Source organism: Plecotus auritus (assembly GCF_963455305.1).
Source record: "Plecotus auritus genome assembly, chromosome: 5".
Classification (NCBI taxonomy): Eukaryota; Metazoa; Chordata; class Mammalia; order Chiroptera; family Vespertilionidae; genus Plecotus; species Plecotus auritus.
Window position 1 is genome coordinate 56,854,016 of NC_137776.1, and position 19,235 is coordinate 56,873,250.

General features: G+C 41.2%; 1 protein-coding gene across 1 annotated transcript in view; it reads left to right on the forward strand.

Moving 5' to 3' along the window:
- Window positions 1-19,235, forward strand: part of DPP4 (dipeptidyl peptidase 4) — an 89,499-nt gene that overhangs the window by 10,313 nt on the left and 59,951 nt on the right. The window contains exons 3-5 of the mRNA XM_080668218.1: window positions 15,901-15,996; window positions 16,395-16,486; window positions 17,721-17,801. Coding sequence (XP_080524344.1) covers window positions 15,901-15,996; window positions 16,395-16,486; window positions 17,721-17,801 — 269 coding nt within the window. The remainder of the gene's footprint in view (window positions 1-15,900; window positions 15,997-16,394; window positions 16,487-17,720; window positions 17,802-19,235) is intronic.

Below are 19,235 nucleotides of genomic sequence, written 5' to 3' on the forward strand. Positions count from 1 at the left end.
AAAATAATTCATGGCTATAATACAAAATAAAATAAGTAAATAAATAAAAGCAAACAAAATAACCTCACAATGTCTAGAAGCTACCTCCTGTTTAATGTGACACGGAGAAAAAGGACCTAATTGATGACAAATCTTAATTGTAAAATTTCCAAGGAGGAAGAAATTAATCTGCATGAAAATGGCTTGACTGCATTGAAAATAAAATCCATAACCCACCATCAAGTGGCCCCTTGGTACTGTCTGGCAATGCCCCATATTCCCCACTTGCTCACTAGCCCTTTCTCCTGATGGACTCTCTCTTGTGTCTCCTCTTCCTAAGCCTCCAGCCCCCAGCACCACCCCCCATGCTCTTTCTCAGCTGATGACCTTGCTTTCTATTTTCATGAGAAAATGAAAGCCATCAGAAGAGAGCTTTTTCAATTCCCTTCAGCCTGTGTGTATCTGTGCATCACCTGCACTGCCTCTCCAGGGCAATGGATGAACTCTTCCAGCACCTGTCCAAGGCCAGTCCCCCTTGGTGCACAGACCCAGTCCCCCTTTGCTTACTCAAAGACATGGTTCCAGCTATTTCTCCTCTCTCTATATAGATATGCTGTAATCTCTCACATCCTGGAAGGAAGGAAGGAAGGAAGGAAGGAAGGAAGGAAGGGAGGGAGGGAGGGAGGGAGGGAGGGAGGGAGGGAGGGAGGGAAGAAGGAAGGAAGGAAGGAAGGAAGGAAGGAAGGAAGGAAGGAAGGGAGGGAGGGAGGGAGGGAGGGAGGGAGGAAGGAAGGAAGGAAGGAAGGAAGGAAGGAAGGAAGGAAGGAAGGAAGGAAGGAAGGAAGGAAGGTCCTCTTTGGTCTCCACATGCCTACCAATCTCCCAGTTCCTTTCCCTGCTCTCCTTACCACAAGCTCCTCAAAGAGTTTTCTATTATCACTGTCTGCAGTTTCTCTCTTGGCTCCCTCCAAAACCTGCTGGAGTAAGGCTTATGGTCACCCAGCCACTAAAACAGCTCTGTTCTCATCAAGGTCCCTAACCTCTATGTTACTAAATCCAGAGCTCAGCTTTTCCTCTGAGTCTCTCATGCACTGTCAGTTGATTATCCCCCTTCTCAGCACCCTCTGGGCTTCCCCTCTCTCCTAGTTACCATCCACCTCTCTACATGTTCCCTTTCATTCTCCGTGGGAGTTCCTCTTTGTATCTGACTTCTAACCTTGAACCACTCTCCAGGGCTCCATCCTGGAACTACTTCCCTCTTTCCACTAGGTCAGTGGTCGGCAAACTGCAGCTCGTGAGCCACATGCGGCTCTTTGGCCCCTTGAGTGTGGCTCTTCCACAAAATACCACGGCCTGGGCGAGTCTATTTTGAAGAAGTGGCGTTAGAAGAAGTTTAAGTTTAAAAAATTTGGCTCTCAAAAGAAATTTCAATCGTTGTACTGTTGATATTTGGCTCTGTTGACTAATGAGTTTGCCGACCACTGCACTAGGTGATATCATTCAGTCCCATGGCCTTAAACCCCATCTACAACCTGATAATGCCAAAATTTATATCTCCAGGCCAGACCCCTTTCCTGAACTCTGCATGCATATATGAAACTACTATGTGGAAAACTCCATTTGGGTGTTTTGGGCATCTCAAGTAGCATCTTTCAAAAGTTTTTATCCTCCAAACCTATTCCTCCCTTAGCACAGCTTGTCTCTTAGCAAATAACAATTCCATTTTTCCAGTTGCTGAAGCACAAGTCCATGCAGTTCTCCTTGACTCCTCTCTTTCATTCACATTCCTTAACTTCTCTCTTTCATTCACACCAAGCCATATCTGAACTAGGCAATGTGGCTTGGTGCTCACTAGTCATCACCTTGTGTCCAATTATTGTCATGCCTATGTGTGCCTCAGTTTCCTTACCTGTAAAGTGAGGATGAGAATAAGTTGTATACTTGTACAGTCCCTAAAACAGCCCAGCACACTGGAAGAATTCTGTAAGCATTTGTAATTATTATTCTTTATGTATTTTCAACTTTTTAAATTATTTTACAGTTCCAGAGACAGGTACTGTAATAACACTTGTCTCATATTTTGCCTGGCAATCATTGGTGTTCACTGGCTGGTAGCTGTATGGCTCCAAATTCTGCTTCCATCTTCACATGGCCTTCTTCCTTCTGTGTCTCCCCATTGTCTTACCTATCTTCACGTGCCTTCTTGTAAGGACATCAGTCATTGCATTTAGGGCCCACCCTAATTCAGTCTGACCACATCTTAACTACTAATATGCAAATCTCTCTTTCCAAATAAGGTCGTGCTCTAAGATTCCAACTGGGCATGCTTTGGAGGAAGAGGGAATACTCTTCAACCCAATACAACCTGATAAGTATTTGGTGAATTAAAGAGATTATCTTAGAGCTCATGTGAAAAAAATATATTTGTTGATGAAAGTTTTTTTAACATTGCTTTATTCTAATAAAAATACTTACAATCATAAATATAAAGTTGAGTCATCCAGTGCTAGATCATGTGTACCTCCTATCTCTAGAGCACAGTGCTGGCTGCTGTTTGATAAAGATAAAATAAACTCATTCTACCAGCTTACTTATAGTTTATTTAAGATAAGGTTGTTCAGAGTAAATATTTAAATAATGATATAAAATTATTTGATTAATTGGTAAGATCTTTGGTATAGCAAATAAGTATTAAAGATGATAAGGAGAGAGAAATGGCGTAGTAAGGGACTGATCAAGAGATACAAGGAGGAACCATGAGAAAATGAAGGCCACAGATGTGGACTGTTTACTTGAGAAGAGGTGGCTTGAGGAAGCAGCAGGGTCAGGTAAATAGTTTTTAGGATCAGCACACCCTGTGCAAGCTTAAGAACAAGGCAGGAGTAAGCAGTGAATAGAAATTGAAGATGTGCCGAGGGAGAAGAGATGAAAACAAAGTCCCTACGGAGCAAGAAGACAAGGATCTGAGGCAGGGGTCAGGCCCACTGGTCACTCTGAGAGCCAAGGAAAGGATTGAAGAGTGGTGTATGGGACAGATAGAAGGGGAAAATGGGCTCTACGGTGGCTTTTGCTGCAAAGGAGGAATCATTGAATCTTCTCATTGGACAACTTCATACTCTTTTGAAAATGTGTACTGCAGGCGCTGAGTTGTTCAGGATTGTGTTCTGTTTTAAATCTTGGAAACATGAAAAGGAGAAAGGAAGAAAAGAAGCCTGTTATAAAGCTCTCATGAGAACTATTTATGAGTTTAAAAAGAAAGAGATAACGAGAATTACTGGATATAGAAGGGAAGAGAGAATGAGGATGGTAGAAGTTCCTTTCCAACAAGTCACAGAGTTGCCATCCTTAATAAGATTTCAGAGAGAACACTGTAGGGTTTTTAGGAAGAATTGGTATCCTTTTGACTAAGTAGCACTTGAACAAATTATGTTCTAAGGTAACCTACTAAATGACTCAAGTCCAAATGTTATTACCAACCTGCCTATTGGTATTAGTTTCAAACTTTGAATACAAACACTTCCATAAAGTCTAATTCATCTACACTAATTCACAAAAATGGCCAACATAGCATTTACTATGTGTAGTCACTTTCCCAGATACTTGGACTGTTTAGAAGATTGGTTATAATCACAAGCTTTGCAGCCATATTGCCTAGTTCAGATGTGGCTTGGTGCTCACTAGTCATGGACTTGAGCCCAGTTATTGTCCACGTGTATGTGTGCCTCAGTTTCCTTACCTGCAAAACGGGGATGAGAATAAGTTGTATACAGTCCCTAGAACAGCCCAGAACACTGTAAGAACTCTGTAAGCATTTGTAATTATTATTCTTTATGTATTTTCAACTTTTTAAAATTATTTTAACAGTCTCAGAGGCAGGTACTGTAATAACACTTGTCTCACACTCTTGAAAGTTTTGCCTGGCGAGTGCTGGAAAGGGCAATTTCTGTCGTAGTTTTGTTTCCCAATGATCATTTTTTCTTAAATGAAGACAAACACTTGGCACAAAGAGTAGCATTGCCTATAAATCTTTCTGGAAAGTTCTTGAATGATTCATTATTAGAGCTTCCAAATGCTGATGTTCTCAAATCAGTTTTCTTCCTAATACAAACTTGTCACTCTTAGCTTGCACTATAACACCTTCCACTGATGTCTTACTACAACTGTTTTGAGTAGTGTTCAGGAGAAACCAGAACTTTGCTCAAATTTTTGCATGTTTCACGGTCCTGTGGATCATTTATCTATACAGTTCAGAAGTTTCCACCTTTCTACTCTTTCTCATCACCTTGGATTACACTGGCTTAATTTCAGTTAACACAGTAAGACATAAAAAGCCTTGAAACACTTGTTTGACTATTATTGTATTAGTCTTGTTTATTCCCTGAACAGTCCTAACAAGGGAAGAGGGAGTGACTATAGTCAGAAAAGATAATGATAAAGCATTTTCCATTTCATGAAAGAATACAACAGCCTTGACATCCTGTTTGGTGCTGGCTTCCTGTGTGTGCTAAATCTGCTGGCTCTTACAGGGTGAAGGCAGAGTGAATCTGGCAGTGTAAACTAGTGGTGGTGGTGGTGTATGTGTATGTGTGTGTGTTGGGGGGAGGGATTGCAAGTATTGGTCTGGGGAAGAAAGACTAATTTAAACAAAGATCTGAAGAAGGGGAGGGAGTAGAAAGCCTTGGGCATATCTGAGGAGAGCATTATAGGCCGAGAGTATAGCAAGTTCAAAGTCCCTGAGGCAGGAATGGGCCCCTGTGTCTGTGGAACAGCAGGAAGCCACTGTGGATGGAGTAGAGTAAAAAGGGGGTGGGGGCGAGGAGGTGAGACTCATAACAGACAACACCTGCCCCATTAAATTGTCTCCTTTTTTCCAAATTGTTACTATTCTGAGAAATTTGCATTGTGTCATTTGGTTGGCCTTTCAGAGTAGACCTTTGAAAATACATTAATAACTTCCTTCAGAAAAATTTGGTCATCTGACACTCTGATCTTAGAGTAAATTCTACAAGCTTTACCCATAGAAAAAAAGTGATGGCAATGCATTTTTCAGAGGCCACTGGAGGTACCTTGATGTTTCGTCTACTGAGAAGGCAAATCTGACTATTGTGATTATCCTAATATATAAAAACCCTGGTTCCATAACATCCACAACAACCGGAGGCTCGACCACTGGAAGTCAGTCCTGCAGTCAGCGCTGGGTTGCTCTGGCGACCCAGCGCTGACTGCTGCAGCTGCAGGGGTGGTGACCCAGCACTGACTGCTGAGGGGGCTGCGAATCAGGCCCAGAAAGAGGCCTGAAGAAAGAAGCAGGGTCTGATCCATAGCCTGTGTGGCAGCTGTTGATCAGCTCTTGCCTCTCTCTTTCTCTCTGGGCCTGGCCAGCAGCCATGCCTCCATTTCTCTCCAGGCCTCCACCAGGGCTGCTGATCAGCCCCACCTTTCTGATCAGGCCCCATTGATAGGCCCAGAGATGCTGACTGGCATAGAAACTGACCAATCAGAACCAAATCTGGGTAAACTGTGAGGAGCCAATGGCTGCCTAGGAGGCGGAGCTTTTGATGCTGACTGGTATAGAAACCAACCAATCAGAACTAAATTCGCCAGCAGAGGAGGGCAGTTCAGGGCAAGATCAGGCCTGCAGGGGAGGGCAGTTGGGGGCGAGATCAGGCCTGCAGGGGAGGGCAGTTAGGGGTAATCATGCAGGCAGAGGCAGTTAGGGGTGATCAGGCCAGCAGGGAAGGGCCATTGGTGGTGAGATCAGGTTGGTAGAGAAGGGCAGTTGGGGGCAATATCAGGCTGGCAGGGGAGGGCCGTTGGGGGCGAGATCAGGCTGGCAGGGGAGGGCAGTTGGGAGCAAGATCAGGCCAGCAGGGGAGGGCAGTTAGGGGCAATCAGGCAGGCAGGCAGGCAGAGGGTTTGGGGGCAATCAGGCAGGCAGAGGCAGTTAGGGGCGATCAGGCAGGCAGGCAGGTGAGTGGTTAGGAGCCAGCAGTCCCAGATTGCAAGAGGGATGTCCTACTGCTGGTTTAGGCCTGATTGGAGAGGGTACAGGCTGGGCTAAGGGAACCCGCTCTCCATGCACAGAATTTCATGCATCACGCCACTAGTATGCTGTAATGCATTTTGTATATGGTAATCAGAAAAACATCACCTTTCACAAATCCTCTAAGTCCCCTAACTTCAACATTTTCCCTCCGTTCAGCTGACTCCCACTATGGATGCTAATGATGGTATTAGACATGTCGATGAGAGAAAGTAATGTTCATTAGCACTTAGCAAATGATCAGATTGTACTTGTCCTAGATATTTTTTCAATGTAATGCTCTTATTAGGATCATTTGGGATATGAACATGTTGAAATTAAATGGCTATTATTTAATTTCAGCACCATTGCTAGGTATTCCAGAGGAGAGACTCTTCTATTCATTTTTGTGTCCTGAATGCCCAGCACATAGGGCTTTCTGAATTTTAAGTCCTGAGCTAAGCACTTTACATATGTTATCTCATTTAATCATGGCAAATCCCTATGGGCTAGATAAAGCTATTATTCTCATTTTATAGGTTTTAAAAAGTGAGGTTTTGAAAGACTCGATAATTTTCCCAAGGCTTCAGAGGGAGAATTAGACTTGGGTTCAAATCCAAGCTTTCTGATTTCAAAGCCACTAGGGACCCAACCCCTTGCTGAGATTTGTTGAATCAATATAGATGGGTGGTAGCCTTCATGTCCTGCTGGACACACAGAATATGAGGAACCTTCTAGTCAATTTTTCCTTCTGCCTTCTTGATGTTTCTTCTTCTGTCCCTATGTCAAAGCTGCTATTTTGCTAGATCAAATTATAAAGAAACACTCATTTTATTTCCCTAGCATCAATATAAAATGATAATTGATTACCATATGGAACACAAGCACTTTATAACCGGATATCTTTTTCCCATGTTTAATAACTTTATGAGTTTATGAGGGATAAAGAGCATATTTCATTAGCCACTTATTTACTAAAACGGTTTAACTTCATGAAGTAGAAATATTATATATTACTAGAGGCCCAGTGCACGAAATTCGTGCATGGGGGGTGTGTGTCCCTCAGCCCAGCCTGCACCCTCTCCAATCTGGGACCCCTCAAGGGATGTCTGACTGCCCGTTTAGGCCCCATCCCACCAGTGGTATCGGGCCTAAATGGGCAGTTGGACATCCCTCTCACAATCCAGGACTGCTGGCTCCCAACTGCTCGCCTGCCTGCCTTCCTGATTGCCCATAACTGCTTCTGCCTGCCAGCCTGATCACCCCCTAACCACTCCCTTGCCAGCCTTATTGATGCCTAACTGCTCCCCTGCCAGCCTGTTTGCCCCTAACTGCCCTCCCCTGCAGGCCTGGTCACCCCTAACTGCCCTCCCCTGCAGGCCCGATCACCCTCAACTTCCCTCCTCTGCCAGCCTGGTCCCTCCCAACTGCCCTCCCCTGCTGGCCTGATCGCCCACAACTGCCCTCCCTTTCAGGCCTGGTCCCTCCCAACTGCCCTCCCCTGCTGGCCATCTTGTGGTGGCCATCTTGTGTCCATATGGGGGCAGGATCTTTGACCACATGGGGCAGCCATCTTGTGTGTTGGAGTGATGGTCAATCTGCATATTACTCTTTTATTAGATAGGATAGAGGCCTGGTGCATGGGTGGGGGCCAGCTGGTTTGCCCTGAAGGGTGTCCCGGATCAGGGTGGGGGTTCCCTTGGAGTGTGGGGTGGCCTGGGCGAGGGGCCTGTGGTGGTTTGCAGGCAGGCCATGCCCCCTGGCGACCCAAGCGGAGGCTCTGGGATCTGGAATTTATTTATCTTCTATAATTGAAACTTTGTAGCCTGTAGCAGAGGCCAAAGCAGGCCAGGGCTACAGAAGCTTGGCTTTCTCCATCACCAGGGGCAACCCTAGCCTCCTGCTCTCTCCAGCTCTGTGGCTGCCACCATTTTTGTTGGAATTTATTTATCCTCTATAATTGAAACTCTGTAGCCTGGAGTGGAGGCCTGGGCCAGCAAGGGCAGGCGGAAAGCTTGGCTTCCTCCATTGCCGGGGAAACCCAAGCCTCCCTCCTGCTCTCTGTGGCCACAGCCATCTTGGTTGGGTTTATTTGCATATTTGCTCCTGATTGGCTTGTGGGCGTGGCTTGTGGATGTGGCTTGTGGGTGTAGCAGAGGTATGGTCAATTTGCATATTACTCTTTTATTAGATAGGATAGCTTAATACAGACAAAAAAGTTTATTATTAATGAGTATAAAAATATTCAAAATATCCTGTAACCATAAAGGAACAACTGATCAAAGCAAGAATATTCCGTGGGACTACATTACTCTCTTACTTGGATCTTGCCATTCTGGAATTACTTGTACTCAGTAGTAATTTTGATCCCACAGCAAGGATTCATTAGGTGACCACACACTTTGATGAGAATTCATCCTCAGGTTGAACAATTTTATTTTATTTATTTTTTTATATTTTATTGATTTTCCACAGAGAGGAAGGGAGAGGGAGAGAGAGCTAGAAACATCGATGAGAGAGAAACATCAATCAGCTGCCTCCCCGCACTGGGGATGTACCCGCAACCAAGGTACATGCCCTTGACCGGAATCAAACCTGGGACCCTTGAGTCTGCAGGCTGATGCTCTATCCACTGAGCCAAACCAGCCAAGGCAGGTTGAACCATTTTAGAAGCTGCTATTCTACCAGCTTTGACTGATGAAAATGGCATTTTCATATGGTTCAACCTAATGGTTGCTCTCATCAAAGAAGTAGTATATAAAGTTGTTAACCTTTTTTTAAATTTTTAAATTGAAGAAATTTTAAATTATTTTTAATGTGAATCTGAGAGTTTCTATATATGCTGACAGATAACATATGATTAACTGCTCTACTTGGCTAGCACAGTGCTTTGAACTGATAAGTCAAATGAACGACATGTCCCAGGCCCACCAGAAAAACCACACAAGCAGCCAAAGCCCTTCATCTGTTGCCGCAGCAGCGCCCTGTCAGTGAGCAAGTAGACAGGAAGGAGAGACGTGGGCATGTCCTCTGTTTGACAGAATAGGTTGTAACTTGGCAGCAAGCTGTGAACTTGCTAAAGGTCAAAACCTGGACTTGGCACTCACATCTCACAGAACTCGCTTAGCTAGATGTTTCAAACGTGTCTTCCAATGTACACTGCTTATCAAATGGCAAGGCAAAAGACAAGGAACATTTGTTGCTCTACTTGCTCCAATTTAGCAACGCTGTTCTGGGCTGGGTAGCCAGGATGTGGAAGCTGACTCGCAGGGTCATTGTAAAGGAGCTGAGTGAACCAACACAGAACAAGGGGGGGCTGAGCCTGGCATGGGTGTTATGGGCCATAGCAAGAGTGTGGCATCAATGTTGATATCTGGAACATTGAGCAGATGGGTCAAAATCACGCTGGGCCTTTTTTGAGCAGAAAGGAGGCTGAGCATGGTAGAGGATGGCTTTAGAAAAGCTATGGCCTAATGGAAAATGAGCCCAGCAGTGTCTGAGGAGGGCAAGTAAGTGCTCAGTGAGAGGCCCGTTATGAATGTGAAGGGCAGCACTCTGGGCAGCAGGTGACAATTAACAATATTTCAGATGTAATTGTATTATTCTGGGAAATCTGGGTAAATACCGTGTGTGATCTAATTAGAGATACTCAATTCATTCTCTTCTTGCAAAACCAAGAATCTGTGATAGATGTTCTGTGGGGATATGTCTGCTTTTTATATACTAGAGGCCCAGTGCATGAAATTTGTGTACTCGGGGGCGGGGGGGGTGGTCTCTCAGCTCGGCCTGTGCCCTCTGGCAGTCCGGGAGCCCTCAGAGGATGTCCTACTGCTGCGGAGGGGGAGAGGCTCCCGCCACCACCACTGTGCTAGCCAGCTATGTGCCCTGCTCAGGGCTTCTGGCTGAGCGGCGCTCCCCCTGTGGGAGTGCACTGACTACCAGGAGGCAGCTCCTGCGTTGAGTGTCTGCCCCCTGTTGGTCAGTGCACATCACAGTGGTAGGTGTTCTGCCATTCAGTGGATTTGCATATTAGACTTTTACAGTATTATATAGAGATACGGCTTAGTCTATTCAGGCTGCTGTATCAGCTTAGCATAGTCTGGGTGACCTAAACAACAAACATTTATTTCTCATAGTTCTGGAGATGAGGAAGTCTAAGACACTGGCGGATTCAGTGTCCGGTGTCTGGTGAGGGCCCGTTTCCTGTGTCATCACATGGTGGAGTCACTTTTCTAAGGACACTAATTCTATTCATGAGGACTCCACCCTCATGACCTAGTCACCTCCCAAAGGCCCCGTCTCCTAACACCATCACATTGGAGTTTAGATTTCAACATATGAATTTTTATGGGACACAAACATTCAGTCCATTGCTCTATATTAAAAATGTGAGGTAGGCTCTATGTATAGGTCTATCTAAATATAAGCATTAGCAGATAATATTAGGACTGCGAATGTCTATAACCATTTATATCTTGATTTATACTAATTTAGGGATGTGTGTTATGTATATTTTAGATATCTCTTGGTAGCAGGTTATATATTCTCAACAGTATTTTTAGTACTCACTTCCTAGCTATTTGATGTATGAAAGACTGAGTGGATGAATACAAACAACTGAAGGCATTTAGTGGACAAATCTAGATTTGTAGTTTTATAATCCAATATAAGTTTCACGTAATATTTTCTGTGGCCGGAGGCTTTACTCTTGTTTGAATGTTGCCAAATCCAAAGGCTGGTTTTATTCATTTGCTTTATTTCTGCTTACAAACAGAAATATCTTACTAACTTTCAGAGGTGAAATGCAAACCTGATTTTGAAAAAAAAAGAAAAAAAAAAGGTGTTTGTTTTCCTAAAAAAACAAACCTCTTTTACTTAATTAAGAAACTAGGTTTAAATCCATGAAGTAATAAAGCAGAAATGTGGCGATTTTACCTACTTAAAACTAAAGCTTTTATAGGCATAATCAAGATTGTGTGATAAGATCAAAAGAAATAAAGTCTTAAGAATATATTTTGAAAGAAGATTTCCTATAAGAGAATAACATTTCCACAGGCTGTAAAAAATTAACTAGACAAGTTATTGCTAGCTTTACAATCCCCAAAGAGTAAGAATTGCCACTGTAGGAATATTATGATGGTGGCTGATTTTGTAAGTATATGTTTGCTTGCTTGTGGAAGCAGTAGAGAATTTAGAAAAAAAGACTTTAGGTTGTTTGTTATCAGTGGAAGATCTGGGATTGAGGAAGAAGAATCACATTGTCTTGACTATGCTTGTTGGAAGATATCCTATGTCACTCAAAAAACAAAAACTTTTTTTGTGTGTGCCTACTTACTAAGGCATAGAACTGTGCTAGGAGCTAAGATTGATGCAATAAATAAATAAATAAATAAATAAATAAATAAATAAGGCCCTACTTGGCCTACCTGTGTATACCACACAGGTAGGCTGGTAGGCCTGGAAAAACAGTTATCAGTACAGGTTATTGTTATAAGAGCCAAATGAGCAGAGTGGGGCAAAAGTCAGAGAAGTTAGAATTGAAGTTTCCGTGAAGAGGTGGGAATTGGAGGGTGGAGCATTGTGACAGCCAGGGAAGCAGTTGAAGACATTGCAGGGAAGTGGCTCAGGACAAGAAACAGAGGCAGAAAAGCCTCAGAAGATCTGTTGGGTTCAGTAGGCAGATCAGTGTGGCTAGGTAAGAAGGTTCATACAGGAGAGACTGGAAATGAGGTTGGAAAGGAAATCTCATGTTAGATTGTGGAGGCCACAAATACCAGGCTGAGGAGTCTGAATCTTCCTGCAGGCAGTGGCAAATCATTGAAAGATTTTGAGGAAGAGATCACCAGGAGGAAAGTGGCATTTTAGAAAAACCATTCTAGTGGCTGTGCAGTGGAGGGATTGGATTAGAGAGAAACCTATGCCAGGGATACTTGGGAAAAAAGATTTCACAGGAAGACTCTAGAGGATTGTTTGGATGGGGATAATGGTAAAAGAGAGGGAAACATCAAAAATGATGTTCAGAAGGAACACTTCCAAGCTCCTTCTATGAAGCCAGCATCACCCTAATACCAAAACTAGATAAAGATAACACAATGAAAGAGAATTACAGACCAATATCCCTCATGAACATAGATGCCAAAATCCTCAACAAAATTCTAGCAAATCGGATCCAGCAGTACATCAGAAAGATCATACACCATGACCAAGTAGGATTTTTCCTGGGGATGCAAGGATGGTACAATATTCGCAAATCAATAAACATGATTCATCACATAAACAAATTGAGAGATAAAAATCACTTAGTCATATCAATTGATGCAGAAAAAGCATTTGACAAAATCCAACACCCTTTCTTGATAAAAACTCTCAGCAAGGTGGGAATAGAAGGATCATACCTCAACATAATAAAAGCCATATATGACAAACCCACAGCCAACATCATACTCAATGGGCACAAACTAAAACCATTTCCCCTAAGAACAGGAACAAGACAGGGATGCCCACTCTGACCACTCCTGTTCAACATAGTGCTGGAAGTACTAGCCATTGCAATAAGACAAGAAAAAGAAATAAAAGGCATCCAAATTGGAAAAGAAGAAGTAAAGCTGTCCTTATTTGCAGATGACATGATACCGTACATAGAAAACCCTAAAGACTCCATCAAAAAATTATTAGACTTAATAAATGAATTCGGCAATGTAGCAGGATACAAAATTAACGCCAAGAAATCTATGGCATTTCTATACACCAATAGTGAACTTACAGAAAGAGAGACTAAAAAAGCAATCCCATTTACCATCGCACCAAAAAAATTAAGATACCTAGGAATAAACTTAACTAAGAAGGTAAAAGACCTATACGTGGAAAACTACAGGACACTGAAAAAAGAGATAGAGGAAGATGTAAACAGATGGAAGAACATACCATGTTCATGGATTGGTAGAATCAACATCATCAAAATGTCCATACTACCCAAAGCAATCTATAAATTCAATGCACTTCCTATTAAAATACCAATGGCATATTTCACAGACCTAGAATGAACTTTCCAAAAATTCATCTGGAATAAAAAAAGACCCCGAATAGCCACTGCAATCCTGAGAAAGAAGAACAAAGTAAGTGGGATCTCAATACCAGATTTCAAGCTGTATTACAAAGTCACTGTTCTCAAAACAGCCTGGTATTGGCACAAGAACAGACATATAGATCAATGGAATAGAATAGAGAACCCAGAAATCAACCCAAATCACTATGCTCAATTAATATTTGACAAAGGAGGCATGAACATACAATGGAATCAAGACAGTCTCTTCAATAAATGGTGTTGGGAAAATTGGACAGATACATGCAAAAAAATGAAACTAGACCACCAACTTACACCATACACAAAAATAAACTCAAAATGGATCAAGGACTTAAACATAGAGATGGGAAACCATAAAAATACTAGAGAAATCCATAGGCAGAAAAATTTCTGACATATGCCAAAGCAATTTCTTCACTGATACTGCTCCTAGGGCAATGGAAACTTAAGAGGAAATAAACAAATGGGACTACATCAAAATAAAAAGCTTTTGCACAGCAAAGGAAACTATCAATAAAACAACAAGAAAGCCCACTGCATGGTAGAACATATTTGCCAATGATATCAATGATAAGGGTTTAATCTCCAACATTTACAGGGAACTCATGCAGCTTAACAAAAAGAAGATAAACAACCCAATCAAAGAATGGGCAACTGATCTAAATAGACACTTTTCAAAAGAAGACAGAAGGAAGGCCAAGAGACATATGAAAACCTGCTCAAAGTCACTAATCATCAGAGAGATTCAAATCAAAACAACAATGCAATACCATCTCACACCTGTCAGAATGGCTATTATCAACAAGTCAACAAATGACAAGTGCTGGCGAGGATGCAGAGAAAAAGGAACCCTCGTGCACTGCTGGTGGGAATGCAGACTGGTGCAGCCACTGTGGAGAACAGTATGGAGTTTCCTCATAAAACTAAAAATGGAACTCCCATTTGACCCAGTGATCCTACTTCTAGGAATATATCCCAAGAAACTAGAAACACCAATCAGAAAGGATATATGCACCCCTATGTTCATAGCAACACAATTCACCATAGCTAAGATTTGGAAACAGCCTAAGTGCCCATCAGCAGATGAGTGGATTAAAAAATTGTGGTACATCTACACAATGGAATACTATACTGCGGTAAAAAAAGAAGGAGTTCTTACCATTTGCAGCAGCATGGATGGAGATGGAGAGCATTATGCTAAGTGAAATAAGCCAGGCAGAGAAAGATAAATATCACATGATCTCACTCATTTGTGGAATATAATGAACAACATAAACTGATGAACAAAAATAGATCCAGAGACAGAGAAACATCAGTCAGAACGTCAAACCTCAGGGAAGGTAGGGGACAGTGGGGGTAAGGAGGAGAGATCAACCAAAGGACTTATATGCATGCATATAAGCCTAATCAATGGACACAGACCACAGGGGGGTGGGGGATGAGTGGGAGTTGGGGGGTAATGGTGGAATAAGGACACATATGTAATACCTTAATCAATAAAGAAATTTAAAAAAAATGATTTTCATATTTTGAACTTGGGTCACCAATAAAAATTTAAAACCACACAAATTCTCTAGGGCAGTGGTCGGCAAACTGCGACTCGCGAGCCACATGCGGCTCTTTGGCCATTGAGTGTGGCTCTTCCACAAAATACCACGGCCTAGGCGAGTCTATTTTGAAGAAGTGGCATTAGAAGAAGTTAAAGTTTAAAAAATTTGGCTCTCAAAAGAAATTTCAATCGTACTGTTGATATTTGGCTCTGTTGACGAATGAGTTTGCCGACCACTGCTCTAGGGAAAACTAGTTTTGGAAGGAAGACAATACTTTTAGATAAGGTAGATATAGGATTAAGCAGGGGACAAGTCAACTAAGAAACCCCAACACATCATGGGAAACGTATTTGGAGTGTGGTAATGAGTACAGATTGTGTCATTTATTTAAATGGAAAATATGCCTAAAATTCAGGAAGTCACATTCTTCAGAGTTCTCTGGAAGGAATAATATATAGAGAGAAGCACAGAAAGCTGAAGGCTGCGTATCAAAGCATTTCTGCCTTAGAGGTCAATGGAGAAAAAATAGAGTCAAAGTAGGAGATAGAAAAAGTAATTGTCAGTGAGTTAGGACAGCTGAATAGTTACAGAATCAAGGGCAAGGTTTCATGAAAACTTCCACCAAGTTAAGAAAAAGTGACCATACAAACAAAGATCCCTGAATCGCATAATGAGCATGTCTTAAAGGTCTGTGCATTGGGAGAGGGCTTGAAAGAGGAGGACCTCAGGGCCTCAAAAAAGGATGATCTAGACTTCTGGTGTCTACGCCATGGCCACAGTCAGCTATTGACTGGAAATCGCCCTAGTCAAACTAGTATATGCTGTAATCGTAAAATATATACCGGATTTCAAAGATGTAGCATTAAAAAAAGAATTTTAAAGACCCCAGTAACAGCATTTAAATATTGATTACACATATTGGGTTAAATAAAAGATGCTATTAAAATTAATTTCATCTTAAAATTTTTTAATAAGGCTCGCTAGAAAGTGTACTTACATTATATTTTCATTGAACATCACTGATCTAGACCTTCATAATGAAAGCCACTAATATATGGTGAAACACACATTTACTTACATTTTAGTGGTTAAATGCGTTTTTACTCCGTCCAACCAGTTTGAAATCTTTCAAAATGTGCTTTGCATTTTATGAGTGTATTTTTGTATATTGTAACCAGTATATTGTAGAGATCCATTTGTTTATTTTATGCAAAACTTAGATTATTCCATCTTACTAAACATTTGGCTCTTTTTTCAACCAACAGATGATGCTATAGCTGATGCTCGCAGGACCTACACTCTAAATGATTATTTAAAAAGTACTATTAGAATGAGGAGTTACAACTTGCGGTGGATTTCAGGTAAGGATTTTTTTGGGGAGGAGGCAGATTTTTATGCTTATGTTCATACTAATTAGGTTGTGGAGCACTTTTCTGGCACTGAGACGATATTCTTGCTTTTTAAAACCATATAGGAGAGAATATTTTTCTACTTCAGGGTGCAAAGGGAGTTAAGCTAGAAAGCTTATTTCTTTGATATGTACTATAAAATTTAAATGTGAATTGCAACCTTCACAGAAATGATGGACAAGTGAATGCATACCGGTGTAATAGTCATCACTTAATGTTTTTTTAAACTTAGAAATGCTTATTTAGTATTTGTACAAACTTGAATCTTAAATTTTTATTGCATAATTTTTAGCTTAAGAAGATGTTTAATAGCAACTTGAAATATTGATCTGGTTATTTTCTCTCTTTAGACCACGAATATCTCTACAGACAAGAAAATAATATCTTGCTATTCAATGCTGACCATGGAAACAGCTCCACTTTCTTGGAGAACAGTACATTTGTATGTTTAATCACATAATTAATTCATACTTTAAGGAAATTCTGGGGATTTTTTTCATAACCTTTTAAATTCTGAGTACTATCTTTTCATGCTGTTGGACTCTCTCTGCAGCATATGGCACAGTGGATCTTTCTCTCCTTCTTGGAATGGTCCCTGCCTTGGCTACTTTTTAGTCTCCTTTGATGATTCCTCCTCCTCTGCCCATACTCCTAAATGTAAGTGTCCTCAGAGCTCTGTCTTCATTTGCTGGCCCCTCTCCTCACTTTGCATGCCCTTCCACAACCTCAGCATTCTCTTTCTGGCCTTGATTCTCCAGTATACACTTTTAACACTAACCTCCTCTCATGATCTAAACCTCTATTTCTAATCGCTTGCTTGCTTCTGCATATGAATGGTCTGCAGGCATTTTAAACTCAGTATCCCAAACTAAACTAGTTATTTCCCCTTCACTCTCCTAGCAAACTGAAAGCATCCTGTTCCTCTTCCTGAGTTCCCTATCTTGGTAAATAGTGCTCTCCTACAAGTCAATCCTCTTTGACTCCTCCCCATATTTAGCTAATCAACAAAACCTCTCAAGTGTCTCTCAGATTTCAATCTCACTGTAGAGTCCTGGTTCAAGGCTTATTTCATCTTATGATAGTGAGTATTCTAATTTGTGTCCCTATCTCCATACCGTAGACCAGATCACTGCATTGCCCACATCCAGAGCTGAGACAACCCCTCTCATCTCATCTCAGTTACTGTGTCATCAGAGCACCTTTGTAAAAAACAGCTAAGATTCTAGCAAATCCATATGCAAAACAGTCATATTTCTGCTTCTTATATTTAAGTCCCAGCTATTTTTAGAATTTTATGTCCTCTTAGCTTATACTTCGTCTGATATACCATATACTGTATTCAGGTTATACCTAACCTTTAGACAGTCTTTAAATATGCATACCCTTTTTGCTCATGCTGTTCTTCCTACCAAGAAAGTTCTCTGTTTCTGATCCCCACTCTCACAGCTGTCTTTTCTTGGTTAAAATTAATCCTTCCCTCCCTGGTTCTCTAACCCTGATCACCTTCCACCTTTCATCATGGTCATTGGTGTGGGGGAATGTGCCATCTTTTCCAGATTGGGAGCTCCCAAGGCACAAGCCACATATCTCGAGTAATACCCTCTACATAATAACTGCTCGATAAATGGCAGTTAAATGAGATTGTTTAACTGTTCTTTTTTCTACTTGATTGACAGGATCAATTTGGACATTCTATAAATGATTATTCAGTGTCTCCTGATAGACGGTTTGTTCTCTTAGAGTACAACTATGTGAAGGTAAAAGAAATGTTTTCTTATTGTGACATTTAAAGAATCCTAAGAGTATGATATATTATAACTGATTTCCAGGATATGTACATTTAAGATTGATACCTCAAAATATAGCAGGCACATTAATTCAGCCTGAAGAGGAGAAATGCTTCTCATTCATAAGTCCAAAACATGTTTTAAAAGACATTTATTTGAGTGTTTTCAAATACTAAAAAGTATAAGTAATATAATATAGATACTAAAAACATAACAAAATAGAACTTAAAATTGAAAAGTAAGTTTGCATGTCTGACTTGTACATCCAGTAATATAACCCCTTATTTTCTTTGTCTCAGCTTTACATGTAATAAAAATCTCAGTAAGTATTTGCTTTGAAAAAAATTAAACTTGCCCTAACTGGTTTTACTCAGTGGATAGAGTGTCAGCCTGTGGACTGAAGGGTCCCAGGTTCAATTCCGGTCAAGGGCATGTACCTTGGTTGTGGGCACATCCCCAGTAGGGGGTATAGAGGAGGCAACTGATCGATGTTTCTCTATCCCTCTCCCTTCCTCTCTGTAAAAAAATCAATAAAATATATTTTAAAATTAAATTTCTCTTCCTTCAGAAGAGACTCTGCAAGGTGACCCAGACCACTCCCCAGCCTGCCTGTCCCACCATTTACACCCCATTCTAAAGGGGATCCCCATCCCTGTAAGAACACTCAGCTTCCCCCAGTCATCCAGCCCCATATCAAATTCTCCCACAGTCATGGAAAGGTTCAAGTTTGATCACACATCCTCTTCATGTTTGGGATGGCTGCAAAACACCAGTAACTTTAACACAGCTTTTTGGTTATTCATGGATTTGACAACAGTATGGGAAATATAGGAAATTGTGAGACATAAGAAAAACTAAAAACCTGTAGAGATATCCTTCATTGAAAAGAAATACAAAGCTGGGGATCCCTACCTCTGCTTGTTTTCTAGAATAAATGATAAATATTAGTATAAATACCTTATCTCAAACACCAATGCTGCTGTACTCGGGCCAAGCAAACCATCCCATATTCCGTTTCCTATTTTGGGATGGTGACTCCCAATCATAATATTTACCCTGGATTCACTGTGCTGGGCTCCATTTCCTGGACATGAAGACTAGATGACTGTGTTTTGCTAAACTTACCAACTATGAGCAAATCAGAATTCTATGCCAACTTTAGCACATCTGTTCCCTATTAATGGATTATTGTTTGTTTAATTCAGTGGTTCGTACTGCTGTCTATGTATTAAAATCACTTGAGTTTTACAAAATTCTCACTGTCCAAGTTAAATCCTCAAATCAATGAATTGAAGTCTCTAGAGTGAAGCCAGCATCACTATTATTTTTTGCAATCTGTAGATTATTCTAATCAGCAACCAAGGTTGAGAAACACTGAATAACATTGGTCCATGTTAAAGACTA